Below are 24,987 nucleotides of genomic sequence, written 5' to 3' on the forward strand. Positions count from 1 at the left end.
TTTGCTTATGAGTCCATTAGAACCACTGTCTCCTGGAAGTTGTCTATGTCTGTATAAGTACCTCATCTCCATGGAAAGAGGAATAAACCTAATTTACCATAAAATGCATCTATTTATTTCATGTTGCTCTCAGGTATATTGGCGTTTGTGGTCACATGGAATACCCCTGCCGCTTCCAGAAGGCTTCTGCCACCACCCAGAAGATCATTCCTCATCGCGTCTTTGCTCCAGCGTGCCTGAAGGGTGCCTGCCAGGAGACCCTTCTGCCGCTAATCCCTCCTTGCCTCTCTGCAGCACACTCTGTCCTGGGAACACACCCATTCTCCAGGCTGGATATACTCATTGTCCCTGCCAACTTTTCAAGTCTAGGGATGGCCAGGTATGTTATTCTGTTGTGGTGGCTGGAGAACATGCTTTGGAATTTTGTTTTTTTCTTCTAAATTTTGGCACATGTGGCATGCAGGATCTTAGTTCTCAGACCAGGGATTGAACCCGCACCCCCTGCAGTGGAAGCACAGAGTCTTAACCACTGGACCACCAGGGAGATTCCGGGAAATTCTTTGATTATTTCTTGCTTTCTCTGAGCTGTCAGAGCAGTCATTTGATAGATTGGAAGGGCCATCTCACACTCCACCATGCATGAGCCTTTGCATGTCATGGGCTCAATTCAGTTGCCTTGAAAATAACAACTCACATTGTTGCTGTGATTGAGAACACATTGCGCTCCCAGAGTGGCGTATGCTGGATCGTGGCTAATCAGGGGCTAGTTAGCTTAGGCGGTAAGAGCATAATGCTAATGAGCCCAAGGTCATAGCTCTGGGCAGAGTCAACACAACTTGGTTCTAGGGCACAGGCTGCCGCGTAATCCTGTCCAGCTGTCTCATCCATTCTCAGCACTGGTCACAAGGGCAACGACTTGAGAGCCCCTGTGTCAGAGAGACTGTGGGTGGATCAGTGTAAATCTATCACCGCTGCTAGGAAAACAGCTCAGAGCAGATGGCTTACTAGGGGAGGTTCAGGGGGTCACTTGTCTGGCTACTATTTTTTAATATAATAAATATACTGTATTATTCTTATTGTCCTCCCAATTTAGTTCATATGGAAAATCAAGACCTGCATGTTGGACCTTTCCCTGTGTGTAATTTATGCCTAAAATCCATTCATTAATGCTGTTGTTCATTCAGTAATAGGGAGCTGTGTTTCACTCAGCATTTTACTTGGTTATGTACTCAGGCTTTTCTTGGTTATATTTCTGTTTGAAAATCTTAATCATTAACAAGTGAATATGCTTGACTAAGGATGGGAGAAATAAGCTCATCAAAACATGTGACTCTAAGTTTTTCCCTATTAGTCAAGGAAATTCCTGCTGCCAATTAATTTCCATGCTTTTGAACAGCTGTCATTTGTGGTGTTTTCCCTGAAAGCTGCACACATTCTTAGTAAAACCCATGAGTAGAAAAGAACTGACCAGAACATTTGCCTTTGATCTGTACTACACACGTATACTTTTAAAAAGCTAGCTGGCTAGTCTTAATCCTTGAGGAGGTCTGAGAAGGTCATTTAGACTGTTTTTTATCCTATATTCATGAAGATAATGGGAATGTAAAAACTAGGATAATTATATGTATTTGGTTATGTGCCTCATGTAATTGTCTCAGCTGTCTATATATAGAATTTGTCTTAACAAGGGGGCTTCCTTGGTCCCTTTGAAGAGTCTGCTGGACTTAATTTGAGTGGAATTATTGGCAAAGGAAGGGTTGTTCATTAAATGTTTCTTATTTGTACACAGTTTTGAGGGACTGCATTTATTTGGAAGTTTTTAGCACTTTATGAGAGTTGCAGTTTTTCAGGGCATGTTTGCTAACAGTTCCAAGTTCTGACCTGAGGGAACCAGAGGCCAAGTAGTTTTCATACAGAGAAACTTATTTTCTACAACTCCTTCCTGACATCAGTCTGCCAAAACCAGAATTTGTTGACCTGTAGGCCAATCTATAAAGCTTTTCTTTTTAAGTTTGCCTGCCCAGGCAGGTAGGCTGTGTGTTTGCTGCTTTTTGCAGTATTAAATTGATTTAAACATGCTTAAATCTGTTTCTTTAAAGTAATAAGCCTAAGTATCCTATGGCCAAATGGTACTGGGTACAAATGTCAAAAGCTGTGATGGTGATAATAACTGAGTAGAAACAAGACTGCTTTTATGCTCAAAAACAGGAGAACCGTACATTTAAAAATTTGTGGTTGGTTGTCAAATATCATTTTTTTCCTTCTTTTTAGACTGTGGAAATAGTCTGCCCTGGTCTAGATGTTTTCCTGGGCTTAGTTACCACTCCCTGTATTTGAACAGTGGAGGGGGGATTGTGGTGTCTTACGCTGCCAGTTGGGGGTGGGGAGACACTGTTTTTCCTAACTCTGACCTACATTGATTCCACTTGCTTGGCTTGACTCTCTTGGGATCCCAACACCTTGAGCCACATGTGGCCGAGTAGGGTTTATGACTCAGCTGGCTCCTGGGGCCCCGTTGCCTTATTTATGGCCAAGGCTTTGCTTGGGGCTGTGTAAAAGAAACTGGAACAAAAATGACAGTCTTGCAGGTCAGTTCTGTACCCTAAATAGGAGTAGAGAAATCTCAAGTCTAGTAGGAGCCATTCCAAAAGACGTCTCCACTGAAATTTGCCATTGTTCTATTAGTTGTAATGCACTGGAGATCAAAGGATTTCTTGATAAATTAAATGGTTCTTTCCTGAGTCCACATTTTATAAACATGTATGCAAGATCATAAATTCCATACCTCTGGACTTCTTTAGTGACTCGGTCTTAATCTTAACGAATAACGTTTTATACTAATTTCGTATTCTTGTTTGCTAGATGACTTTAAACAGTCCCACATGAACTAAAATGAATAAATTATTAATAACCATTTTAAAAAGTGTTTAAAACTTTTGGATGATATCCATAATGATTTCCCTGTATTTTATATTTTACATATCATAATTTGTATGAATAAAATTTTCCTCTCCGAGTCTGTTTTTGAGCCTGATTTTGGTATTTCAGTATGGATAAAAAAAAAACACATTTGTATAATTTAAATGTATGATAATGACAAATCAATTTATAAGGAAGTAAATAATACACAACATTTCAGAATTTGGAGTGCTTTTCAAACATAGCAGTAAAAGTAGAACATTTATCAGTATTGCACTTTATGATTTTTATTACTGTTTAATATAACAGGACCTGTAACATATTAACTCCTCCCCCTTTTCTGAATCACTGTTCCAGAGGAGAGATACTTTCATGTTATTCCGGCTTTGAGAAAAACGACTATTCGCCTCTAAGACACCATTGACAGTCATATTCCCACTCTTTTCTCGTTCAGGAAGTGTGGGCTTGCTGTTTTGTTTCATTTTACTTTTGCTTTCCTATGAAGGCGGAATCTGCCATATAAGGAGCCCTGGAGTGCACCTTTCTTGGGTTGAGTACTGTGGTGTCTAAATGAAGATAAGAATGCATTTTAAATGAGTCTGTAGTGTACAGAACAACTCTCTTCTTGTTGGCATAATTAGCATTCTGCCATTTTCATTGTGCCTTGTGTTTTCTCAAATGTCTCAGCTGGGTATTGACTAGTAAGCCTAATTTCCTAGGTATTGAGAAATACATGAAAGGAACGCGTCATCCTGCTTACACTCTTTGTTATAATAATAATAATGTTAATGGAATAATATCCTGGAATCAGATTTATGACAGTTGCCTCAAAATTAACACCTCTGTCTTACCTCTGTGGATGTTTATAATAAACGCTTAGCTTCACCATTTGTCTTTCAGCAGTTCACAATTACATGTCCCAGGTTGTAATTAGGTTGGCAGAACTACCTTGCTGACTTCCAAATACGTTCTTTTTTTTCCCCTCCTCTGTTTGATTTTGAAGGATCTTCTGCTTATCATTTCAGAGTGGTTTTATGTTTAGAGCATCAAATGAAAAAGCCATCTCCTAGAGGCTGTACTTCCCCACTCCACCACTCACATGTAGACCATTCACCCCCGGTCTCTCTTGAAATACTGGAAAAAAAAAAAATGGAAGCAGAGTGATTGATGATAGGTGACAAATTCTGCTTTGACCTTTTCCCCACTGGTTCTGTACCAGATAGTCTTGTTCATGAGTTTATTTGCTTGTTTATTCATTTATTCATTCGTAAAGCTCTATGAAGCACATACTGTGTGCCAGGTAGGATTTAAGATGCTGAGTCTACCAGCATGAAAAAGGTTGATGAGATCTCCATCATCATGGGAGTTACATTCTAGTCAGGGGAGAAAATAGTATGCATAAAAACAAATAATTAAGATGTGTACTGTGCAAGAGGAAGGGGACGTATGTATACCTATGGCTGATTCATGTTGATGTTTGGCAGAAACAAACACAATTCTGTAAAGTGATTATCCTTCAATTAAAAAACAAATACATTAAAAAGATTTTTTTTAAGTTGAAAGAAATTGAAGACAATACAAATAAAAGAAAACACATTTTTTTTAAAGTTGTGTGTTATGAAGAAAATAAAGCCAAGTAAGTGACAGAATAACTGGGGACCAGAAGCATTGTTAGGGTGAGGAGGGAAAAGCTTCTTTAAAGAATGAAACTGAAGAATGGTAAGGAGCCAGCCGTGTGATAATCTGGTGGAAAAGCAACTCAGACTGAGGAATGTTCAAGTCCGAAGGCCCCAAGCTGGGAACCGTTGTAATGGGCTGGAGGAGCAGAAAGAAGGCCAGTGTGGCTAGCATGGCTTCCCTTAGACATACTTTGGGCACCAGGAAATGCCAGAGTCCGGCAGGGCTTCAGTCACCTGAGCCACCTGTAACCCGTGTGAGGAGAGTGAGGAAGAGCCGCTAAGAAAGGGCAGAGCTTGAGCAGAGATCCATGGTTCCAGGCAGTCCTGTATATGGAGAGAGAGTTGCCAGGGAGGGCACATCTTTTCTGGGGACCAGTGGTGCTCTGGCGGCTCATGACCAACTGCTTGGAACCTGACTTGCTTTAGTACCTGCTGTTCTTGAGCAGAGTTCCCCACAGAGAAGGCATCAGAGCACTCAACGCGCCCCAGCAGCTGCTTGCTGATTCCTTGCAAGCTCTTTTTTGACGAAACAGATCACAGGGAGGGAGGCACTACTTACATGTTTTCTCAGCCTAATTTTTAAGGTTTTCAAAGACTGGACAAAAATAGGACTGATAAGTAAAGAGCACAGAGAAATAATTATCAATTACTGAAATATCTTCAGTGCACTTCAGAGCAGAGAAAAATGATAAAGCTCCCTATTACACGTGGCTTGTTCTTAAAAGATTTGATTGTGCAATAAAAGGCTTCTGAATGCTTATGCTAGTTCCTGACTGTTGCACACCCAATTTTCTTAAGTACCTCAATTTGCGAATAAACGGTGTGCACATACATGCCCAAGAATGAATGTAACCGGCTTTCCCTCCACCCCCTCCTCCTGGGGTTAGACAGGGTGTTGTCCTGTTTATTCTTATCTCCCAGCCAATGTGTAATAGAAGAAGCAAACCATAACGTGCTGGTACAAAGGGCCTGTTGTTTTCAGCCTTCTAATTGTGCTCCTTTCTATTGGGGAAGGAAGCAGTCATAAATTTTTGTCATTATCTTAAGTAGCAAGGTTTCACAGTTTGGGGAGTTTTTCTTTACTTATTCCTTGTTAGCTTCCAGTTGAGTTTTTGAATCCCCTGAACTAAAAACTGCCATACTTTTAAACAACCCTCCGATAAATTTCAGGGACTTTTGACCCTTGATTTCAAGCAGGATGCAACCATAGTGACTCTTCCCTTGGGGAACCGGATTTCAAGCCCTAAATTAGTGCACCTTTCAGCTCACCAAGGTTTCCAGCTCATTTGCTCTCTCTGATGTGCTGTGGATTTGGGGGTCTATGTGTGAGTTTTAATTCTTTGTTATTGTCACCATTTGTTTCCCAGACTTTAATAAATTCTTAAACTTCTTTCTGCATGGATTGTTTTAAAAAATATTTTGAAGGAGCACGTCTTTCCCCCGTTTTCCTGTATAACTCTTCTGCTTTTACAAACAAGTGGGTGTGAATGATAGAAAGCAGCTCATACCTTCCTTTCTTCCTATAAAATTTTAATCCTTCGTTTACTGGCACCCCTGCCGTTCACTGGAGCAATGAACAGAGTGTATCGTGGGTAGCAAGGTCCATGGGTCTACACAAGGGGGCTCAGTCCCCCTCAAATGCTTTCCCTTTGTTGCTTTATTTCTCCACTTTGTTTTCTATTTCTGCTTTTCTTCTTCCTTTTTTCTGTTTTTAATTAATTTATTTTTAAGTAGAGGATAATTGCTTAATAGCGTTGTGTTGGTTTCTGCTGTACAACATGAATCAGTCATACACGTGTATCCACATGTCCCCTGGGAGGTGGGATGAGATTCTATTTTTCTTCTTGAGAAAATTGTTTGAGTTTATTTTACTCCTACCTTACAGAGAAGGGCTTTCCCCTTCTAATGCGTTCTGTTTCTTTCATTTTTCTTTCTTGAAATAGAAATGGGTATTCATAAGGCAGTGTTCTTCTGGGACTCTGGAAGCCCTTGACTGTGATTATCTGGTTAGTTTTGACATAATCAGTTTGTAGTGAAAGAGGCAGGAGGGAGAAGGTGTGCATATGCCCCATTCTTTACAGCACAGGTACAGGACCATATATGATGTCCCCTAGTCACTTAGAGCTGGAAAATCAGAGACAGAGGTAACAGGGCCTTACCCTGGGATGGCCCTCAGAGCCTGGGGTTCAGACTGAGGCAAGACTCATCCGTAACACTCTCTCTCTCTCTCTATATATATATATATATTTATATTTATAAATATATATATTATTTATATTTATAAATATATATATTTGCTTCAAGGTCCCCCTATAGAATCATAGTGTCTTGGAGTCTACTTGAAAATCAGCATTCACTATGGGCTTGTTTTGAGGCAGCCTTAGAATCTGGGTACCAGGCAAATTCCTGGATCACGTGTGTGTGTTGGGGCCAGATTCTCTCTACGAGGAACAACAGGCAGAGCAAGCTCACAGCTTTTGGCTTAGCCAGAATCTTCTTGCCATCAAACAGCTGTGCTGCTTGTCAGATCCAGAAGTAGCATTTTATCATCATTATGCCATGATTCCTCACCCTCTGAAAGATTATGCTTAAGTGTTTTGTTTTCTTTGAACTGTCCTCCACACGCATAGACTGACAGTCTTACCTCTGAGAGCACCACTGGGGTCATCCTTCAAGAGAAGTTGTCAGGCCTTTGAAAGGCCTTCCTGAAGCAATCACCCCTCTACCTACATTTGTAATCTTCTCTCTCTATTGATGTCATCATAGGCCCCTAATCTCTTCCAGCCCTTGAGCCTGAAATGGCCAGTCAAGCCAGGCTTTTCCATTTTTCCATTGCAAAGAAACGGCTCATACTTTTTTGTTCCTCCCCTTGGTTATTTCTCTACAGAAGCATCATTACTGAATAGAATATACACTGTGGGTGAAAAAGAAGCATGAGGTTGAATGTGCAAAGTTGTCTGAGTTGGACTGTTCCCAGTCGTGTGCGTTCTCACTCCTGAAGCCACTCCATGGGGTGAGCACACGCTCCCGGCCTCTGGACTGTGTTGTGCCTGTGCTTTGGCATGGAGCGGTGTATGTATTTCTCTTAAGGCTAGACTCCTTTGGAGGAAAGCACCAACTCGGGAAATAGTTCTCAAGCAAAGTGCAATATATGAATAGTCCTGCTCAAGGGAACATTGCCTATGTCGTACTACAGCCATTGTGCAGCTGGAACCCACCATGTCCAAGCCCTGTAGGCCTGTTTGCATAAAGCGGGCCAGAGATTTCCTTGTCACTTTACTCCCCACTAAAATGTAATTGGAAGAATATCCCAGCTACTTTTTCTTCAAAAGAAGCAGTAACTTTAAAAGGCCAAAGATGTGAGGAAGCTCACCTTTAAAGATGTATTACTTAAAAAAAAAAAAAAACAACTGATTACTTCATGGGATTTGTGAGTACATTGCAAAAATCCACCCTGATTTAACCCCAGAGTGGAGCTCGAAGTAGCTTGAAGTAGAAATGTTTTATTTCTTGGTTAACTAACTGTGCTATTTATAGAGGTGACTCCTCAGAAAGTCTAGACATTGTTCCGGAAAGACGGAATACCAAATCTGCCCTTCATGTTCCCAGTCAGTGTGCTGAAAATGACCACTTCCCCTCTTTACCATCAAATGGAAACCTTGGAATTCCATTTCAAGATAGTGTGAGTGATACTTGGGTTCCCCGGCCAAAACTTAGGTTGGCCAAGGAGCTGGGGGTGCTCTTGTAAGCCTGGACACCCACTACCAGGCCTTTGTTTCTTAGAGGCCAGCCTGCTGAGATATGGGGACTGTGGTTGGAAGACCCTTGTGTTCGAGTTGGGCTTCCCTGGTAGCTCAGCTGGTAAAGAATCCACCTGCAATGCAGGAGACCCCAGTTCAATTCCTGGGTGAGGAAGATCCCCTTGAGAAGGGATAGGCTACCCACTCTAGTATTCTTGGGCTTCCCTGGTGGCTCAGATGGTAAAGAATCGGTCTGCAGTGTGGGAGACAAGGGTTCCATTGCTGGGTTGAGAAGATCCCCTGGAGGAGGGCATGGCAAACTGTTCCAGTATTGTTGCCTGGAGAATCCCCATGGACAGAGGAGCCTGGAGGGCTATGGTCCATGGGGTCGCAAAGAGTTGGACACCACTAAGCAGACGACTAAGCGTGGCACAGCACAGTTTTCAAGTTAGTCTCTTCTAAGAGCCCAAGCATCTACTCTCAGAATGAGTCAGCTGCAGTTTCTGGCTTTTATCAGCCATGTGCAATTTCTGAACATCTTACTGAAAGCTGGCAGTTGGAAAGGGATGGATGGGCAAAGCCAAGGATTCATTTAGCAGACTCATGTCAATGGACAGGTGTGATGAATGCAGACGATTCTCTGGCTCCAGGAAATATGAAATCTTTAGCCTAAATCAAGATTTTCTACCTAGGTTCCAAGAAGACTAAAGTTTTGTGGAATGTTAATAATGTGGGAAAAGGAACTGTGGGTTAATTAGTTTAGGAAATGAGTGGATTAAACAAAGTAAAAAGGGAGTCTTTACTGGAGGGCTTCTGAGAAAGCCTTTAATATCTTTACTATCCTGATTTAATATCCTGGCATGTATATGCCTCTCAAAGACCAGGCCAGAATATGCAATATTCCTCCAAGACCTTGCTCAGGGATCCCCTGTACAGTGCACATTTCATCGGGCTGTTCTGGGTCTCAGAGAAACCACCTTCTCAAAACACACTTTAGAAAGTGATTCCTGGGGAAGAAATATCTTGGAGCCCATGACATGACTGGCTGTGGAGTCCAGCCTTCATGTGGTCAGTGGCAACTGAGGCCTTGCTTTAGGGCAGTGAAGAAGACAGGCTCACCACTTAATGCTGGGGGTCCCACACCTTTCTGATTATGCATTGATTTTTGAACAATCACCCCTTCCATATATTTATATTTATTTATAAGTCATATACATTTAGTACAGTGTTACTATATTAGGTTGGAGAAGGAAATGGCAACCCACTCCAGTATTCCTGCCTGGAAAATCCCATGGATGGAGGAAGCTGGTAGGCTGCAGTCCATGGGGTTGCAAAGAGTCAGACACAACTGAGCAACTTCACACACACACACACTATATTAGGTATACTATAAAAAAATATATATATATATTGGATATACTATAAAACATTACTTAGTGACAGGACAACAGCTATAAAATACATACAAAAATGCAAGTTTAAGAGGATGAGGAACAAACATTGATGAAAGGAAGTTCTGACATTTCTTCCTGCACACCACGGGGTTGGCTAGTGCCCTAGAATCTCTGCAGCTGCCTGGGCCCCACCACGGAAACTCTGAGTCAGTGGGTTTGTGCTATCTTGGTATCTGGAATGTTAACATGTCTGCCCAGGTGATTCGGCTGCAGGTGTTATTTTGGGGGAACTCTGGACAGGTAAGTATCTCTTGGGAATCTTTCACAGACTCTCCACCCTGCTGTCGTCTCTCAGGTGAGCATGTTAGACTGAAGAGAGAGGATGGTGGGGACATTCCTTGGTGATGCCCCCTGCTTGTTCATTACTCATAAGGAAGGTGTGTTCCCCAGGAGTTGGGCCCAGCGACAGGCCGGAATCCCCAGCAGGTGACTGGGCCTCCCTAGCCTAGTTCTCTTCTCTGGAAAAGTAAGGGGCTGATTTAGAATTGCCTGCAGAGGGGCTTAGAGCCTTAACATTCTTTGATTTGATTAGGTTTGAGTTTTATTTTGAACAGGAGTGGGGGTGACTCAATTTCATTCAGTAATTTACATACATGTATATTTTCTTTTTGATGTAAAGGGCGAGTTAGATCATAGCCTGCAATTTTCTTGTACTTGGGCACCTGGGCAGCAGTAGGCGTTTAAATGTTAGGCCTGCAAGCAGGAGGTTCAGAAGGGGCCTCTCTTACCTCTAGTTAATTGCAAAATAAACAGATCTCAAGGGCAGGGGCCCCTTCCTTTCATAATAGCCGCCTCTGCTCTGTGCACCATCAATGCAAAACAGCATTTCCAAACATTGCATCAAGAGTGTGCTCCGTAGAAAAAGGCCTGCTGCCTTCAGCCTGGCAATTCACCGCGCAGGCCCCTCAAAGTTAGCAGCTAACTTGTCCTCTCCCACCCACCCAGCCTTGTTTTTAGCCTCCAGATATCTCCATTTGCAAGCTAATAAGTTGCACATACATATGTTTGAACAGTTGTCAGGCTTGTCTGCTGCTCAAACTGTGCTTTGGTTTAAAACAAACAACAACAGAGAACCCAGAGGTGGGGGATGGATGAAGACATTTCAGTTTAACCTGCAGGTGGTGTTGTTTTGACCTTGACAGTCAGCTTTAAACGACCTGTCAAGCACCTTTGTGTGCTTCTGGGCACACCCACCTGGAAGATATTATATCCCCTCAGCTTTATGTGCCCCAGCAGGCAGGCACCAGGTCCCTGGATTTTGTTTTCATTGGTGGAAGGTTAATGCATGCATGGCAGGACTTTACTGAGAGGGGCCCAGCTACAAATGCTGTTTTCATTTAATTCTGATTTCTCTTCTTCCTTGGCCTAACCCTCCCCGCCCCAGGCTCTCCCCCCAAACCCCTCCAGATTCCCTCCACCCCCAGTCTGTCTTCCCTGTTCTTTCAACCTCTCTGCTTGGCTTCAAACCATTTCTTCTTGGCTTTGATATCTCCTTGCAGAGCTGCAAGCAATCAGGAGATTATGGACCCCAGAGCTCAGCAAGGCACATTGCCTGGTAGGGGGGCTCAGGCCCCGGTCCCCAGGCCACCACAGGAAATGGGACCCAGAAAACCTGCCAGTCTCCAGACCCTGTGCCCCTGTGCCTGCTCTGGTAACCAGATCCCCAGGGTTGGGGTGGGGGCAGGCAAAGTACTTTCTCAGATCAAGTGGTATCTGGGGAGACAGACCTCTTTGGGAACAATTCTGACCTTTCCTGTACGGTCAAGGGTCATCTCTGCGGCATCTATTTGAATTTTATCTTTTTTAAACTTTGAGTTTTTCCTGGGCTTTCTGAGGCCCTACATAATGGTGTCTGGAAGTTGGGATGAGGAGAGTGAATGGACAGATAAAGGAATCCAATTGGATTCAGCCTCATGCCTACCAGTGCTTGGATAGTTTCAGGCAATTTGAGGATACAGATGCTGGCTCTTTATGCAGGGAATCCCTCTTCCTTGGCTTCCATGTCTAAGGCCCAACGTTGTTGAAGGTAACCAGTACTATATCTCTAAAGGTAGAGATGAGAGGGAGGGTGTTTGTCCTCAAGAACAAATGTACATCTTACTATCCTGTAATACTTCCTCCAGTGTCTGAAAAGAAATAGGCCCACACCTAGATATTTACCTTTCCAATGCTGCCTGCACCAGCCATGTGTTCTGCCGTTCGGTGAGCTCCCAGAAGTGCCTCTGCTGGTCCTGTAGACACCCCCCTGAGATGAGACTCGAGATCTGAGAGGAAGATCAGTGCTAGTCACCCATCCTCCTCAGACCTCAGGAACCCTCCTAGGCCAAGGCAGTACCTCACACTGTCTCCCTCCAGGGGTGCACACCCTGTACCCCTCACAGTCTCTGCCCTAGGGGTCCCTCTGCGTTGGGATCTTGTTTTTTAACTTTTGGCACAAGTCATTCCCTGGGATTTCCCAGTTGGAATGAAGAGTAGCGTAGGGTGAGAAGCATCTGATGTGAGGGCAATCGGACTAAGCTTCCAATCACCAGGGGAACCGGGTCTCAGAGAAAGTAAGAGAAGCAGAAATATAAGAGATAACTGGTGTTCACTTGTGTGCCCTGCCCTTCCCATGGGTCTTTGATCGTTTTTTGGCCTAAGGTTGTTGAGCTGTGTTTCTCACATTTACAACCCAGAACCCAGACTAATTTACAAGGGCTACTTCTTTTTTGCCTGTACAAACAAAAGCCTGTTTAGACCTTAGGATTAGAAGGAGTCAGTGGCTTTGAGCAGCTCTGGATCCTGTCCCCTCAAGCCTTCATTCTTTTAATGATGCACCTGACTCTATAAGTTGTAGAATGTCTCCATATATGTGTGTTTGTGAGGATCAAATGAGACTATATACCTAGGTATGGGCTTCCCAGGTGGCATTAGTGGTAAGGACCCCACCTGCTAAGGCAGGCAATATAAGAAACTTGGGTTCAGTCCTGGTGTTGGGAAGATCCACTGGAGGAGGGCATGGCAACCCACTCCAGAATTCTTGCCTGGAGAATCCCATGGTGGTGGGCTACAGTCCATAGGGCCACAAAGAGCTGCGACTGAAGCCACTTAGCACACACACCCACTTTTAGGTATATGTATATACATACAACATCTATTAACATATATATATATGTATATATATACATTCATTTGATCCTCCAAGACAAGCTCTCAGTCCCCTTCCATGGCCCAGCTGTCACAAGTTCCCCACAGCTTGCTTTTGTGGCAGCTCTGCCCAGCCTGTCTAAGACCTGGGAGCCCTGTTACTGATGAGGCCTCTCTGCCCAGCCCCTCCCATGATTCGCCCACTTTCTGCTCAGCTGAGTAGTTTATCTTGTGGGGTGATGAGTCCCAGCAGGTGCTGACAGCCAGGATCAGGACCTGGACTTCTGTGTCTCTCTGAGGCGTAGGGCAAGTGGAGCCTAATGATGGGTTGTATGCTTGAGCTGAGTGACAAAAAACCGCTGGCCCACGCAGGGGTGGTGAGCTAAGCCAAGGCAAGTGCTAGGTGACTGAGTGCATCTACTGCTGTGCTGCTGTTACTGCTTGCTTCTTCAGAGTCCGTGTTTGTCCTTCCAACCCTCGGGATGCCGTTTGAGATGATGGAAAGAGAGCTCTGACTTTGCAGTCAGAAGACCAGGTGCCAGTGCAACTGTGCTGTTGACTGCTGTGAAACCCAGCCCAGCAATTCGTTTGTGAAATCTCTGCTCGCCTCCAGGACTCTTGGGCACATTAGATAAGATCATGTGTCAAATGCCCTCAGACCTTGTTTCAGTCAGCTTGGAGAAACTTGGTAGTTTTCTAGGTCAAAAAACATCTAAGATTTATTGCTTATTAGTGTGAAGCACAAGCTTTAAGGTCCCTACCAACTCAGAATGTCCAAGATTCTCTGAAATAATAGCTGCAGGGAGAAGAAAAAATAGGTGTGATAAGTTGCCATGGTAGTATGAAAACATGAAAAGTTTGTTTCAAAGAGTTCCTGAGTCCAGATTACTCAGACTGTACTACAAGTGGAATCTCTCATTTCACCGAAGGAGAATTTTAGAGTAGCTCCTTGTTAGGTCTTCCTTCAAGGATGTAGCTTGAACTTTAGTAGTTTATGTATTAACTTTCCTTCCCCTCAAAAGGAAATTGAAAAAGGCAGCAGAATAAAACACCTGGTCATTCTGGTTTAGGTCAAATGCATTTCTTAGATCCATTTCCATATCTAATAATAAACTGAAAGAAATCCTGATCTTCTGGAGGTTTGGGATCCCACCTGGACTCAACTGTCTAAGCTCCTCTGGGGCTTTGGGTCCACTGGTTGGACTCAACCAGTGTTTTGACCGTGACAGTCAAAGACTGAACATAAGGACTGAACCCAAGTTTCTTATATCTCCTGCCTTAGCAGGTGGGTTCTTTACCACTAGTGCCAGCTGGGAACCAGTGAAAGGACCTAATGAAAAGAGCTCCTTGACCTCTTTTCCCATCACATTTGGATCATAGATTGAGTACCATCCACTCCTAAAGCAGTTTCTCTGGTCTGTTCTCAGTATCAGAGGCATTATCTGACCTCTGCTTGAAAGGACCATGTTATGGAAACTTCCAAAAGAATGCTGTGTTGCCATATCTGCTGCTTCTGAATGGAACCAGAGGCCCAGAGTCAGAAGTAAGGCCAGGATGGAGGGGCAAGTAGCAGCAGGTCGGGGGTGACCTGCGCTCCTTTCCTTTGAATATCACCCCCGCCCTACAGCCCTTCCAAGGTCCCTATCCCAGAAGCATACACAGTATTCCGTAAATAGTACTGCCTGGTTGATTGAGATAATCCTGTAGACCAGAATGAGAATGGCTCACAACACTTCTCCAAAAGAAGCAACCCAAGAAAGCCTTTGAATAATAAATTTCCCTAGGAAAATTGCTTTCTATTTTTGTTCCCCTCCTCTCTTCCCATCTGCCCATCCCTCCCATTAATTGCTGTTATTTAGTCACTAAATTGTATCCAACTCTTTTGCCACCCGACTGTAACCCACCAGGCTCCTCTGCTCATCGAATTCTCCAGGCAAGAATACTGGAGTGGGTAGCCACTTCCTTCTCCAGGGGATCTTCCAGACCCAGGGATCAAACCTGTGTCTCTTGCTTGGCATATGGATTCTGGGGAACCTAGTTATCACTTATATGATAAGTAGAATCTAAAAAATGATACAAATGAACTTATTTATGTATATACTGGCATTAGCTTTTTGTATAAGCCCCCATGTCTTGTTAAAAAACAAAATTCAAAAAAATAATTGAAGATCTAATTGGCTTTATTCAGTGATTCATGAATCGGACAGCAAGCAGAAAGGTACTCTGGGAAGCTGTACAAAATGGAAGGTTGTTAAAGGCAGAAAGTGGGTGAACAGGGAAATCAAAAATAAGAGAAAGGGTTGTTTCAGGCGAAGTCACCTTCCTTTGGAGGAAAGGCATCTCTGTCATGCAGATGACCTCACTAATGTTGATTAGGAAACTCCAGAGTTTGGTTGAAAATTCTCCCCCTGGAAGAGGCTGAAACTGCAGTTGTGCTAGGTGAGTTCTGATTTGCTGCTGTGGGGTTTAAGCACAAGTGGCAAAATTTAACCTATAACTGTAGGTTAAAACATGTGACATTTTTGTGAGATTTCACAGAATGGAATATCAGCGCTTTTGTGTGGCTCACTAAAGCAGGGATGGAAATAAGATTAATAAACCTAATGTATCATTGTGAAGCTCTTGCTTATTTAGGCCCAAGTCCTCATCTAATAATGGAGAAGGAAATGGCAACCCACTCCAGTATTCTTGTCCAGAAAACCCCATGTACAGAGGAGCCTGGTGGGCTACAGGCCATGGGGCCGCAAAAGAGTGGGACACGGCTTAGCAGTAAACAACAACAACCTCATCTAATAAACCAAGTGGAAGCACTGATGATCCCCTTTTCAGCAGTTTTGTAATGGTCTTGTTCCTCAGATTTCGTTAATTTTAATGACTGTAAAGTTGTGCTCATCCTATTCTCAGTAACTTTGGAAGTTTCAGGAACTTTTTTTTTAAGAAAATGAATCCACATATTTAGGAACTTTTTTTTTTTTTTAAAGAAAATGAACCCACATATTTTATGTTTCTAAATAGCATTAAGAAGTGCCATTTATTTTTCTAGGTTAGAGAACTGGATATTATTTATATAATTTGAGACCTTGGTGCTTTTTATTTGGGTTGCACCCTGGCGTTGAGTGAGCCATACTAGCTGGTGTGGGGGCCTGCTGCTGGGCTTCTAAGGGCAGAGCCTTTACTCCAGAGGTAGGCCAGTGAGAGGCTACACTGAGCTCAGACCAGCAACCAGCCTAATGAAATAATGCCTTTGTGTAGGTTTCAAGTCAGAAAATTCGAAGGAGGAAAAGGGAAAATATTCTTTAACCACATAGAAAAAAATGAAGGGGAAGGCGGATGCTATCTCTTTTTTAAATAGGAGGATGTCGAGGAGACAGAGATTTTTAATGGGTTTGATCTTCAGACTTAGGCAGAAGGCCAAGCATGATCTGAATACAGAAAACACAGAATGAAATGCCAGGAAGGGAAGTGGAAAGTAGTGGGTTATGGAAACAACCAAATGTGTCCGAATTTCCAGGCTCTTGAAGGAATTGGTTGAATAGTGGCAGCGTTGCTGAAACAGGTTTTAAGCTCAGTTGAACATCCATACGCCACCCCCCACATAATTCTAAAGCGTATCACTCAAAACTCAATTTGAAATAGTAGGCAGGGCCTAGCCTGCTACTCTATTATGGTTTGATGTTGGCCAGAATAATCTGATTTCTTCGGTAACATCAATGGGAGGCAAGCAATGGACATGATTTATCTCAGCCTTAATAAGGCATGACACTAAAGAACAAATTTGGAAAATGTTTTACCAGCACGGCAGTATTTTTTTTAAATCTCTAAAGGGCAACCACTTTAGCCGATACCAAATTAATATAAGCTGTAGGCCTCTACACTGTGTGTGCAAACACACACCACAAGCATTTGGCCTGTTGACCTCTCTGGTGGTTATTTCCTGTAGACACACACACAGATTATAGTGATCACCACACTGGTTTGGCAGGACAGTCATCACTTAGGGGAAGAGACAAAGAGAACCGTTACAGAAGGGCTCTGAGGTTCAGAAAGCGTAGAGATTGGAGATGCTGATCATTTGTGTCACTTCCCCCACCCAGCAGGACCCTGAACCCCTTTACAGATTTGGTCATCTTGTTAGAAGCTAAAAAGCAGCAACTGGAGGGTCATTCTTCTTATATTTTGAAATGGATGCCTCATCTGATGAGTAGACTTGTGCTTGTCTGGCCTCTAAGGCCAAAGGAAATGACTCTTCATAAAAAGAAAATTGCAGGGGAAGTTCTTTTTTATAGCTAACCCTTGCTCCTCTTGCTGCAGTAGCACACCTTCTCTCACAGGTTAAATCCAGCAGTAGAAGAGCTGGTCACCCCCTCCGGAATCAGGGGGTGCTTTATTGCTTATTTGCTTTGTTCCTAAACCTTCCAGCTTTTGCTTTTCTGAGCTAGATAATCCCAACAGTTTTGAGTTCCTTATTATGTTTCTATTTTCCTTTTCTTTAAGCATCTCAGTTGCTTTCTTCTGGATCACTTTCTAGTTCTCTTTATTACTCAGAGGTTGAAAAGTCCAAAACAAGACACAGGAAGCTGCAACAGTGTCTCCAGGATGAACACAGGGTCCATTTATGGAGCTCTTAACCCTAGATCCAGCATTGCCCCGAGGACATGTCATGTGTTGTCCTGTTGAAGCCTTTACAGCCTCTACAGGGTAGAGATTATTACCGGCATTTTGCAGATGAAGAAACTGAGACACGAGTAGTTCTCTCTTTCCCATCACCCAAGTGACAGCCGAAATTCAACCCCAGCCTCTGCCTGTGGAGCCTGTAGCCTGAGCTGCTTTTCCCTGGTGCCATGATTTCACTCCCCAGCCCCAGAACCTTATGTTTAACTCTAACAACTGTGCTAGGCAGCTGACTCTCTTTCCATTTACATCGTTACAGCTCCCTTTACTACTTTATTAACACATGGTTAGTCATTCCTTACTTCAGGCTGGTCAGCATGTGTTCCTGGAAATTCATTTTAACCACTTTTCCAAGTTCTTTGATTCTCTTTGGATTCCAATTCAGTCCTTCAAGAGGCTGTTAACTCCTCTAAGCTTGATTCCCTGAAAGACCTAATGAGGTCTCTTAACTGGCACGCCCTTTAGCAAGTCTTGAGTGTCCTGTGCCCTTCCTGATGTCATTCCCCACACTACGCTGGCCATCCTCGGGGTTTCCATGGCAAACCGAATGGAATGATGTGTAGAGTGAGCGGTCGTGTTGGCTACCTATTCAGAGTTGTAGGATCCACCAGAATTTCACAATAACTTCAGAACTAGGGAAATCTAACTTGGACTTTGTTTCAAGGACAGAGTTACCAAATACTCATTGCTCTTACTGAGAATCTGGGGCACTGCCAACATGCCAGTTTGTGGAAGCCATGCCTTCGGAATGAAAAAACACTGTCTATGAAAAATATTCACCCAATGCTGAATTTTATCACAACCAGCAACACCAGGCATGTAGATGACATTCAGTTACTATTTATAAAGTAGGGGAAAGAATGCATATTATAGGGGTAGCAGTGATGATGAAATCAGCTTTACATTTTGCCAAAGATGTCTGCTGTGATTTTCCCAGTGTATGAACATCAGCTTAAACAGGGGAGAGTAAGACAGGAGTCACCGTTAGAGTAATACCCCAAATGAAAATTAAAATGAAAAATATTCTCTCATAACACATTTTTTAGGAATAACAACAACAACAACAAAAATCAGTGTTTCAGAACCTCCTCAAGCCCCTTAAAAGAGGATCTCAAGAGTCTTTGGTCTTTAGCATTTCTTCTGTCCTTTTCTGGTTTCTTTCCCAAAGATGTTAAAATCAGCCAAGGATGGTCTCCTGTGAATCCCTTGTAGTCATACCCATCATCACAAATGTAGCTTGCTCTCTGCTGTATTTACGAGCTCAGAGGCACTTGGAAACACTGTTGGGAATAGTTCCTAAGTTTCAGGTAGAACCAGAAAATAAACAATTTCATTTCTACCTCTGTGATTTTGCTCTTTCAATCAATGGTCAAATTCAGCTCAAAACAGGATCTTGAGTACAGAAGTTTTTTTTTTTTTCTTTTCTGATGACTGCGTAGCGCACGCAATTATTCTGTAAACCATGGGAATGTATTCCTGAGTGAATTTGCAGAAGGGTGTGGAACCAAGAGTTGAAGGTCCAGCAAGAAAATGGTTCCTTATTTACAACACAAGGGAGTGAAGCTCCTGAGGCTCAAATTCCATGTCTCCTCCAGGGAATTATGGATGCATTCATTTACCTTGATGGAGGAAAATGATGACTGAAAATTAAATAGAGAAAACAACTATTCTGTTCATTTCTTTTTCCTCTTTCAGTTTTACTCTCTAGTTTTTGTAATACTGTTCTCAAGTCTTGAAAATACAACTGCTTCCCATTTGGTAAGCAATTTTTTTCCCTTTCCATTTGGCAACAGCATTTTCCTGTGTTTTCAATGGCACCAAAATTAACATGGCTGTTTTTATTTAACAGGAACAACTTCAAGTTTTATATTACACGCCCAGCCAAAGAATCTTTGATTTTGCCCTGGTGTTTCCCAATATGTTAGCATGGCTTTGAAAACAGGGCTCTTCAACTGCTGTTACAAAGACAGCAGGGAGAGCATGGCAGATTGGGGAGAGAGGAGTGAGCGAATGGAGGAGATGAGGGAAACTGGCCTCCCCCAAGTTACTATTTTTAAAGTTTGCTTGCCTACTGAATAGCTCAATTTACAAATCCTACTGGATATCATTTTGACCTTCCCCACTTTTCTTTCCTGTTGAAAGCGTGATGGATGCGTTGGTGGGAGACAAACCATTTGTTCTATAGTTTTTTCCATGTGCTTGCTCCCTTATGAACACCAGATCCTCTCCACTCCCCTCAGTAGGGGATACCCACACTGTCAAATGCGTCCTGCGGGAGGTATCCAAGCCCAGATTTCTTACGAGGTGGGATCTGGATCCCAATTAGAACACTCCAGGAAACACACATCTTTATTTGTTAAACAAATAGTCTTATGTGAGCCTTGGCTAGGACACTCACTTATTTTAAATAAGTGAAGTAAACGCTAACGTGCAGGGGAGCACTTTCTTATGTATCCTGTAACTCTGAAGCCCAGTTTTAAGGTTTTAAGTTAGAACATGCAGAGCTCTTTTTTCCCTTGGCTCGGGTTCTAGAGAATGTTGTTTCCTCATTTAGTAATTGGAGAGTTAATGGGGTTCTTTGTGATGCTACTGTAGGAGAGAGACTGTGTTTTATTCAGTTCTGGGACTGTAATTAAAGTGGCGCCCATCGGCATAGTTAGAGTTAAGATCGCTTCAGTTTTTCCAATATAAACTCATATTCAGGGGTTTAATAACCAGCTATAAAAATTTGCTTCTAGCTACAGACCTGGCATATTCAGTGTCAGCCTAGGAATAACCTTTACTTAAAAAAAGTCTTTTAAAAGTATAATTAAAAAATCAGTTTAGTTGTTTATAATATTAAGTTATAAGGATGCAAGGGAATAAAAATAGCTTCTTTTTTTTAGCAAAAACTTGTAACCTATTTTTAAAATATGGACAGTGTTGTAATGTATTTTTTATATCTTCAAAGGAAAATACAGCAAAATCTCTGTAAAATTTGTTTTAAAAGGATATTGTTTCAGTTTTCCTTATGATGACAGGCAGGGCATTTTTATTCTCCCAAGACATGAGCCTCCCATAGGACTACTGGCAAAGCTGTTTTGTCAGTGGGCTTCAAGTTCAAAACTCCTGTTGAGCTCTTCCTGACAAATGGAAATATGGCCCGCCCTTCCAGTTATGAGGCCATGGCTACTCACTTACTCCAGTCCACCCTAACCTTCTGGGCTCTGCATGTTGGAACACAGTGAGTAGCCCAGGCACAAAGCCAAGTTAGAGACCCCCTTGGAGGCCTGGGGAGCCTTCCCCCAGTTCTTGCTCTGTGTCACACAAGAGTGGGGAAGGAGGGGAAGGAGTGTGCCTCTGTAGGAGTCTCTCCAATTCAGTGGCATTTGTTGTAGCAAGTGACTTTAGGTGGGGCCGTTTGTGTACATGCTGAGAGTTGGATGTAGCACAGTTTGTCCAGGTGATTCAAAATTTATCTAAATAGAACCACCTTTAAAGCATCCTGCTTGACAGGCTGACTTCTACCCATTCTTTTTCTGGTCACCAGGGTCTTGACTCATGGCATGTGATAATAGTGATGGTAGTAGTAGTTGTGGTGGGTGGAGAAGGAAAGGTATTGGTCATGGTGATGGTGCTGATAATGTTACTAGTGGACGTGAGATGGCCATGGTAGTAGTCAATGACAGTACCAGCAGTGGAAATGCAGACGTAATGATGGTGATAGGATACAGATGGTGGTAGTGGCAGTACCGGGGGCCACAGACTTCTGCCTGCAGAAGCCATCCTTCATCTTACAGATGCAGTGGCTTAGGGAGCCTGCTTGTCGTCCCTTCTCCACACATAGTATGCCCAGTGGAGCTCACAACTAGCTTTTGGTAGATCTTGCCTTCCACTGAAGGATGAGGTTGGTTTGTGGGAGAGACGAGTACATGCCCTTTCTCAGAGGCAGGTCTCCATTTTCCAGTCAGAGAACAGTCCATCTTCTTTGTATGGTTTCCAGGTTAGGATCAAGGAACACAGTGACCCACAGCCCAGGAATCAGAGTCATCAGAAGAGAATGGGACGTATCTAGTAATTCTACCAAACCTGAATTGCTGCTGTGTCCTAGGAACCCTGCTCTGTGTTTATATTCATAATTATCTATACATTCTTTCAACTATTCTGTGGAGTAGGTTTTTATTATTTTGGTTTTACATATTTAGCAAAGTGAGGCTTGGCTCACAGGTAGCAAAATTAAGATTTGAAAACCACGATCCATGTGACTCCTACTCCTTCCTTCTTTGCAGCCACCAGAGAGCTATTTCAGCCCTCATAAGGCTTTCTAGAATGTTTCTTGTCTTTGCTTAGGTAAGGGTATGAGAAGAAATTCATAAGAGAATATTCTATATTTGGTTTTCTTCTCTAACTTAGCATGAGGGCAAAGAATGCTTTTTCTCCCTACATATTTCCTTACACTCATAGTGTACTCAGATGACCCTTTTACAATTCATATGGGAACTGTTTGGAGGCTCTTCCCACATGTTTTCAAGACTGGAACTGCGGTGTGATCTTTTCCTGACCTGGCTGGTCTTTGGCCAGATAGGACATTGAGCAAGCCAGAAACCAGGCCCCAGCAGAAAAAAGCAAATAGAGATAAATATTTATCCTCGTCCCAGTGGGATCCCTAGGTTTTCAGGATCAAAGGCCTACTTTGTGTGTGTCTGTTCGTGAGCCTTGGATAAGTATACAGAAGTAGGCAACTGGCAGGGTAGTAAAGACTCTGTGGTACCCAGGCTCTTTAACCCTCAAATAAATTCCCTGGGGACATTGGACGGGGTGGGGGGGGGGGTTGGGGAAGCAAAACAAAACAAAACAAAAGGCCAGAATCTCATTTATAAAAAGAAAAATTTAAATTGGATTCCCTAGGCACAGAATAAGAAAAAGATGGAGAAACACAGTGGGAACAAAAAGAAAAGAAAAAAGATGACAAGTGAAAAAGAAAAGACCAGAGAGAGATACCAAAAAAAGAGAGGGACGCAGAGCAAAAGTTCTAGAGTTGGTACAGGGGAGTATTTCTATAGGAAGCATGGAGGCAGATGCTGTAGTAGATGTTTTTTCTTCCAATTCTGTGAGTTGTCTTCTCAATTTCTTGATAGTGTCCTTTGAAGCACGAAAGTTTTTCTTTCTGATAAAAATTCAGTTTATCTTTTTCTTTGGTTGCTTGTGCTTTTGGTGTCATATCTAAGAATCCATGAAGATTTATACCTATGTTTTCTTAAAGAGTTTTATAATTTTAGCTTTCCTTTAGGTCTTTAATCTATTTGGAGTGGTATGATCTGAAAACTTCACCCTTTTGCATGTGAATATCTACTTGTCCCAGATTTGTATTCCTTAATTCAATAAATATGTGTGATGCACATGTTGTGTGCCAGGCGCTGTGTTGGATGCCAGGGATAGAGATGTCAGCAAAACAGTGTCATCAGAATGTCTCAGAACCTGGGGATTAAAAAAGCAATTCAAGAAACTTGGGGAGTAAGGTAGACTTTTAGAGGATTTAGAGGATTTCGACTCTTGAGCAGAGATTTTTACAGTATAGTACAAGGAAACCTGCATTAAAATTACCTGGACTGCTTGTTAAGAAAGCAAACAGATTGACTATATATATATGTGTGTGCGTGTGTGTATATATGTATAGTCAATCTGTTTATAATATATAATATAATAATATAATATATATATATGTGTGTGTATATATATAAATCATTCTTACATAACTCAAGTATAAGAATCACTGCTTTATAAATCGAAAGCTGGCTAGGCCTGGTTATTATTTCCTATTAGATTATTATAAAAAATCTGAATATCATTGATTTATATTTTTCAACATGAAAGAAGTCAGACTTTTCTGTGGCCTTAAGATCCAAAGTAGTGAGGCCATTGTCTAACCCACATACCAGACTGCAGTTGTGGAAGTCATTCTTCCAAGAGCCTATTGATGAAGAAATATTTTAGATGGGAAATATGATATATCTCTGGAAAGAGAAGTAAAAAATGATTCCCCATTCCTAAATTGGATGCACTTCATGAAACAAGCTATATCCACAATGCCAGGGCATTTGGCAGAGTATTCCTGAGCAGCTGGCTGCAGCTGCTCTTTCTACCAAATTCTTCTCTCTTCCATAAGCACACACACAAAACATCTGTGTGAATACCCCTTACTCGCCCTGGCTGCTTGGCAAGTGCTGGCTGGCCCCAGGGAGAATCTTCCCTTCTCGCACCTAGATTTCCTTTGCTGTTCATTCCCTGAGTGGAGAAAGAACAAAATGCCTTGATGCTAGCTCTCTCTTGATGTTTGGGGCATTTGGTGGTTTGAATACTAACTGACTTCATGAGTGCAGGTGGCACAAGGGAGCTCTGTAAAGGAGAAACACAGTGACACGTTCACAGGTGTTTCTTTACTTTGCACAGTCTTAAGGGTTCATGTGTGTGAAAGAGCAGTGTTAGGAAAATGACAGCATGAGCCACATCAAGTGCTTGACTTTTAAAATGGGAAGTGAACTACTTCCAGCATATGAACTGACTGACTATAAAAGACTGCTTTTGTACATTCTCTAAGGAACAGAAAGGGGAAAGATGATGATCCTTTGAAATGTTACACTGAGTCCTAGAAGAAAATATGAATGAATTTCTTTTTTAATCTGAAAGTTGAAAAAAAAAATCCTGGCTTCAAAATCCAGAACCAATAAAATGAAAGATTAATAAATTAGACATGAAAACAAAATATATTTGCATGTAAAGAAAAAAATAAAAGCCAATAATTCATTGGGAAAAAAATACCTGCAGTTTAAGCCACAGACAAATAAATAATGAGCTTCTAAACAAAGAGTTCACAGAAAAGAAATGTAAATATCTCTGAAACCTAGAAAAAGATGCCCAACTTTGCTCATCACAGGAGAAATGCAAACTAAAACTTCTGAGTTATCTTACCTATCAGACTAGCAAAGCTCCAAGAATTTGACAACATACTCTGTTGTCAAATTCCCTGGAGCACAGGGAAACAGGCCATCTAGTTTGCTGGTAGAAATACAAAACAGTTTAACTTCCATAGAGGGGAATTTACAGTTATCTAGCAAAATTAGGTAGGCATTTAAATCAAATGCCAGTTTCCAGGAAATTATATTAAAGATACACTGGCAAAAAAATATGAAAATACCTATGTATGTGGTTATTTATTGGCACAGAAAAGACTGAAAACAACCCAAATGCCCATCAGTTTGGGCCTATTTAAAGAAACTATGGTACATACACACAGTGGAGCATTATACAGCAGTATAAAGAAATGAAGATTATTTCTAAAGCCATCTTAAGGTGTATGTTAGGTGGAAAGAACAAGATGTAGAAATATCAGTTGCACTGAATGCTGCATGCTCAGTTGCT

The 24,987-nt window shown here is 42.2% G+C and overlaps 1 protein-coding gene across 27 annotated transcripts in view; it reads left to right on the plus strand.

The window, feature by feature from the left end:
- Positions 1-24,987, plus strand: part of AOPEP (aminopeptidase O (putative)) — a 427,206-nt gene that overhangs the window by 112,796 nt on the left and 289,423 nt on the right. For 24 of the 27 annotated variants that reach the window (XR_015170185.1, XR_015170180.1, XR_015170178.1 and 21 more), the window contains one exon: positions 134-379. The exons of the other annotated variants lie outside the window; for them this stretch is intronic. Coding sequence is in view for 16 of the 24 variants with exons in the window: in XM_086416943.1 (XP_086273069.1) it covers positions 134-379 (246 nt within the window). In the remaining 8 variants the exon portion in view is untranslated. The remainder of the gene's footprint in view (positions 1-133; positions 380-24,987) is intronic. 27 annotated transcript variants of the gene reach the window in all.

Source organism: Bos grunniens, chromosome 8 (assembly GCF_055505025.1).
Source record: "Bos grunniens cultivar Pamir isolate PY7600 chromosome 8, Bosgru_T2T1.0, whole genome shotgun sequence".
NCBI classification, from domain to species: domain Eukaryota; kingdom Metazoa; phylum Chordata; class Mammalia; order Artiodactyla; family Bovidae; genus Bos; species Bos grunniens.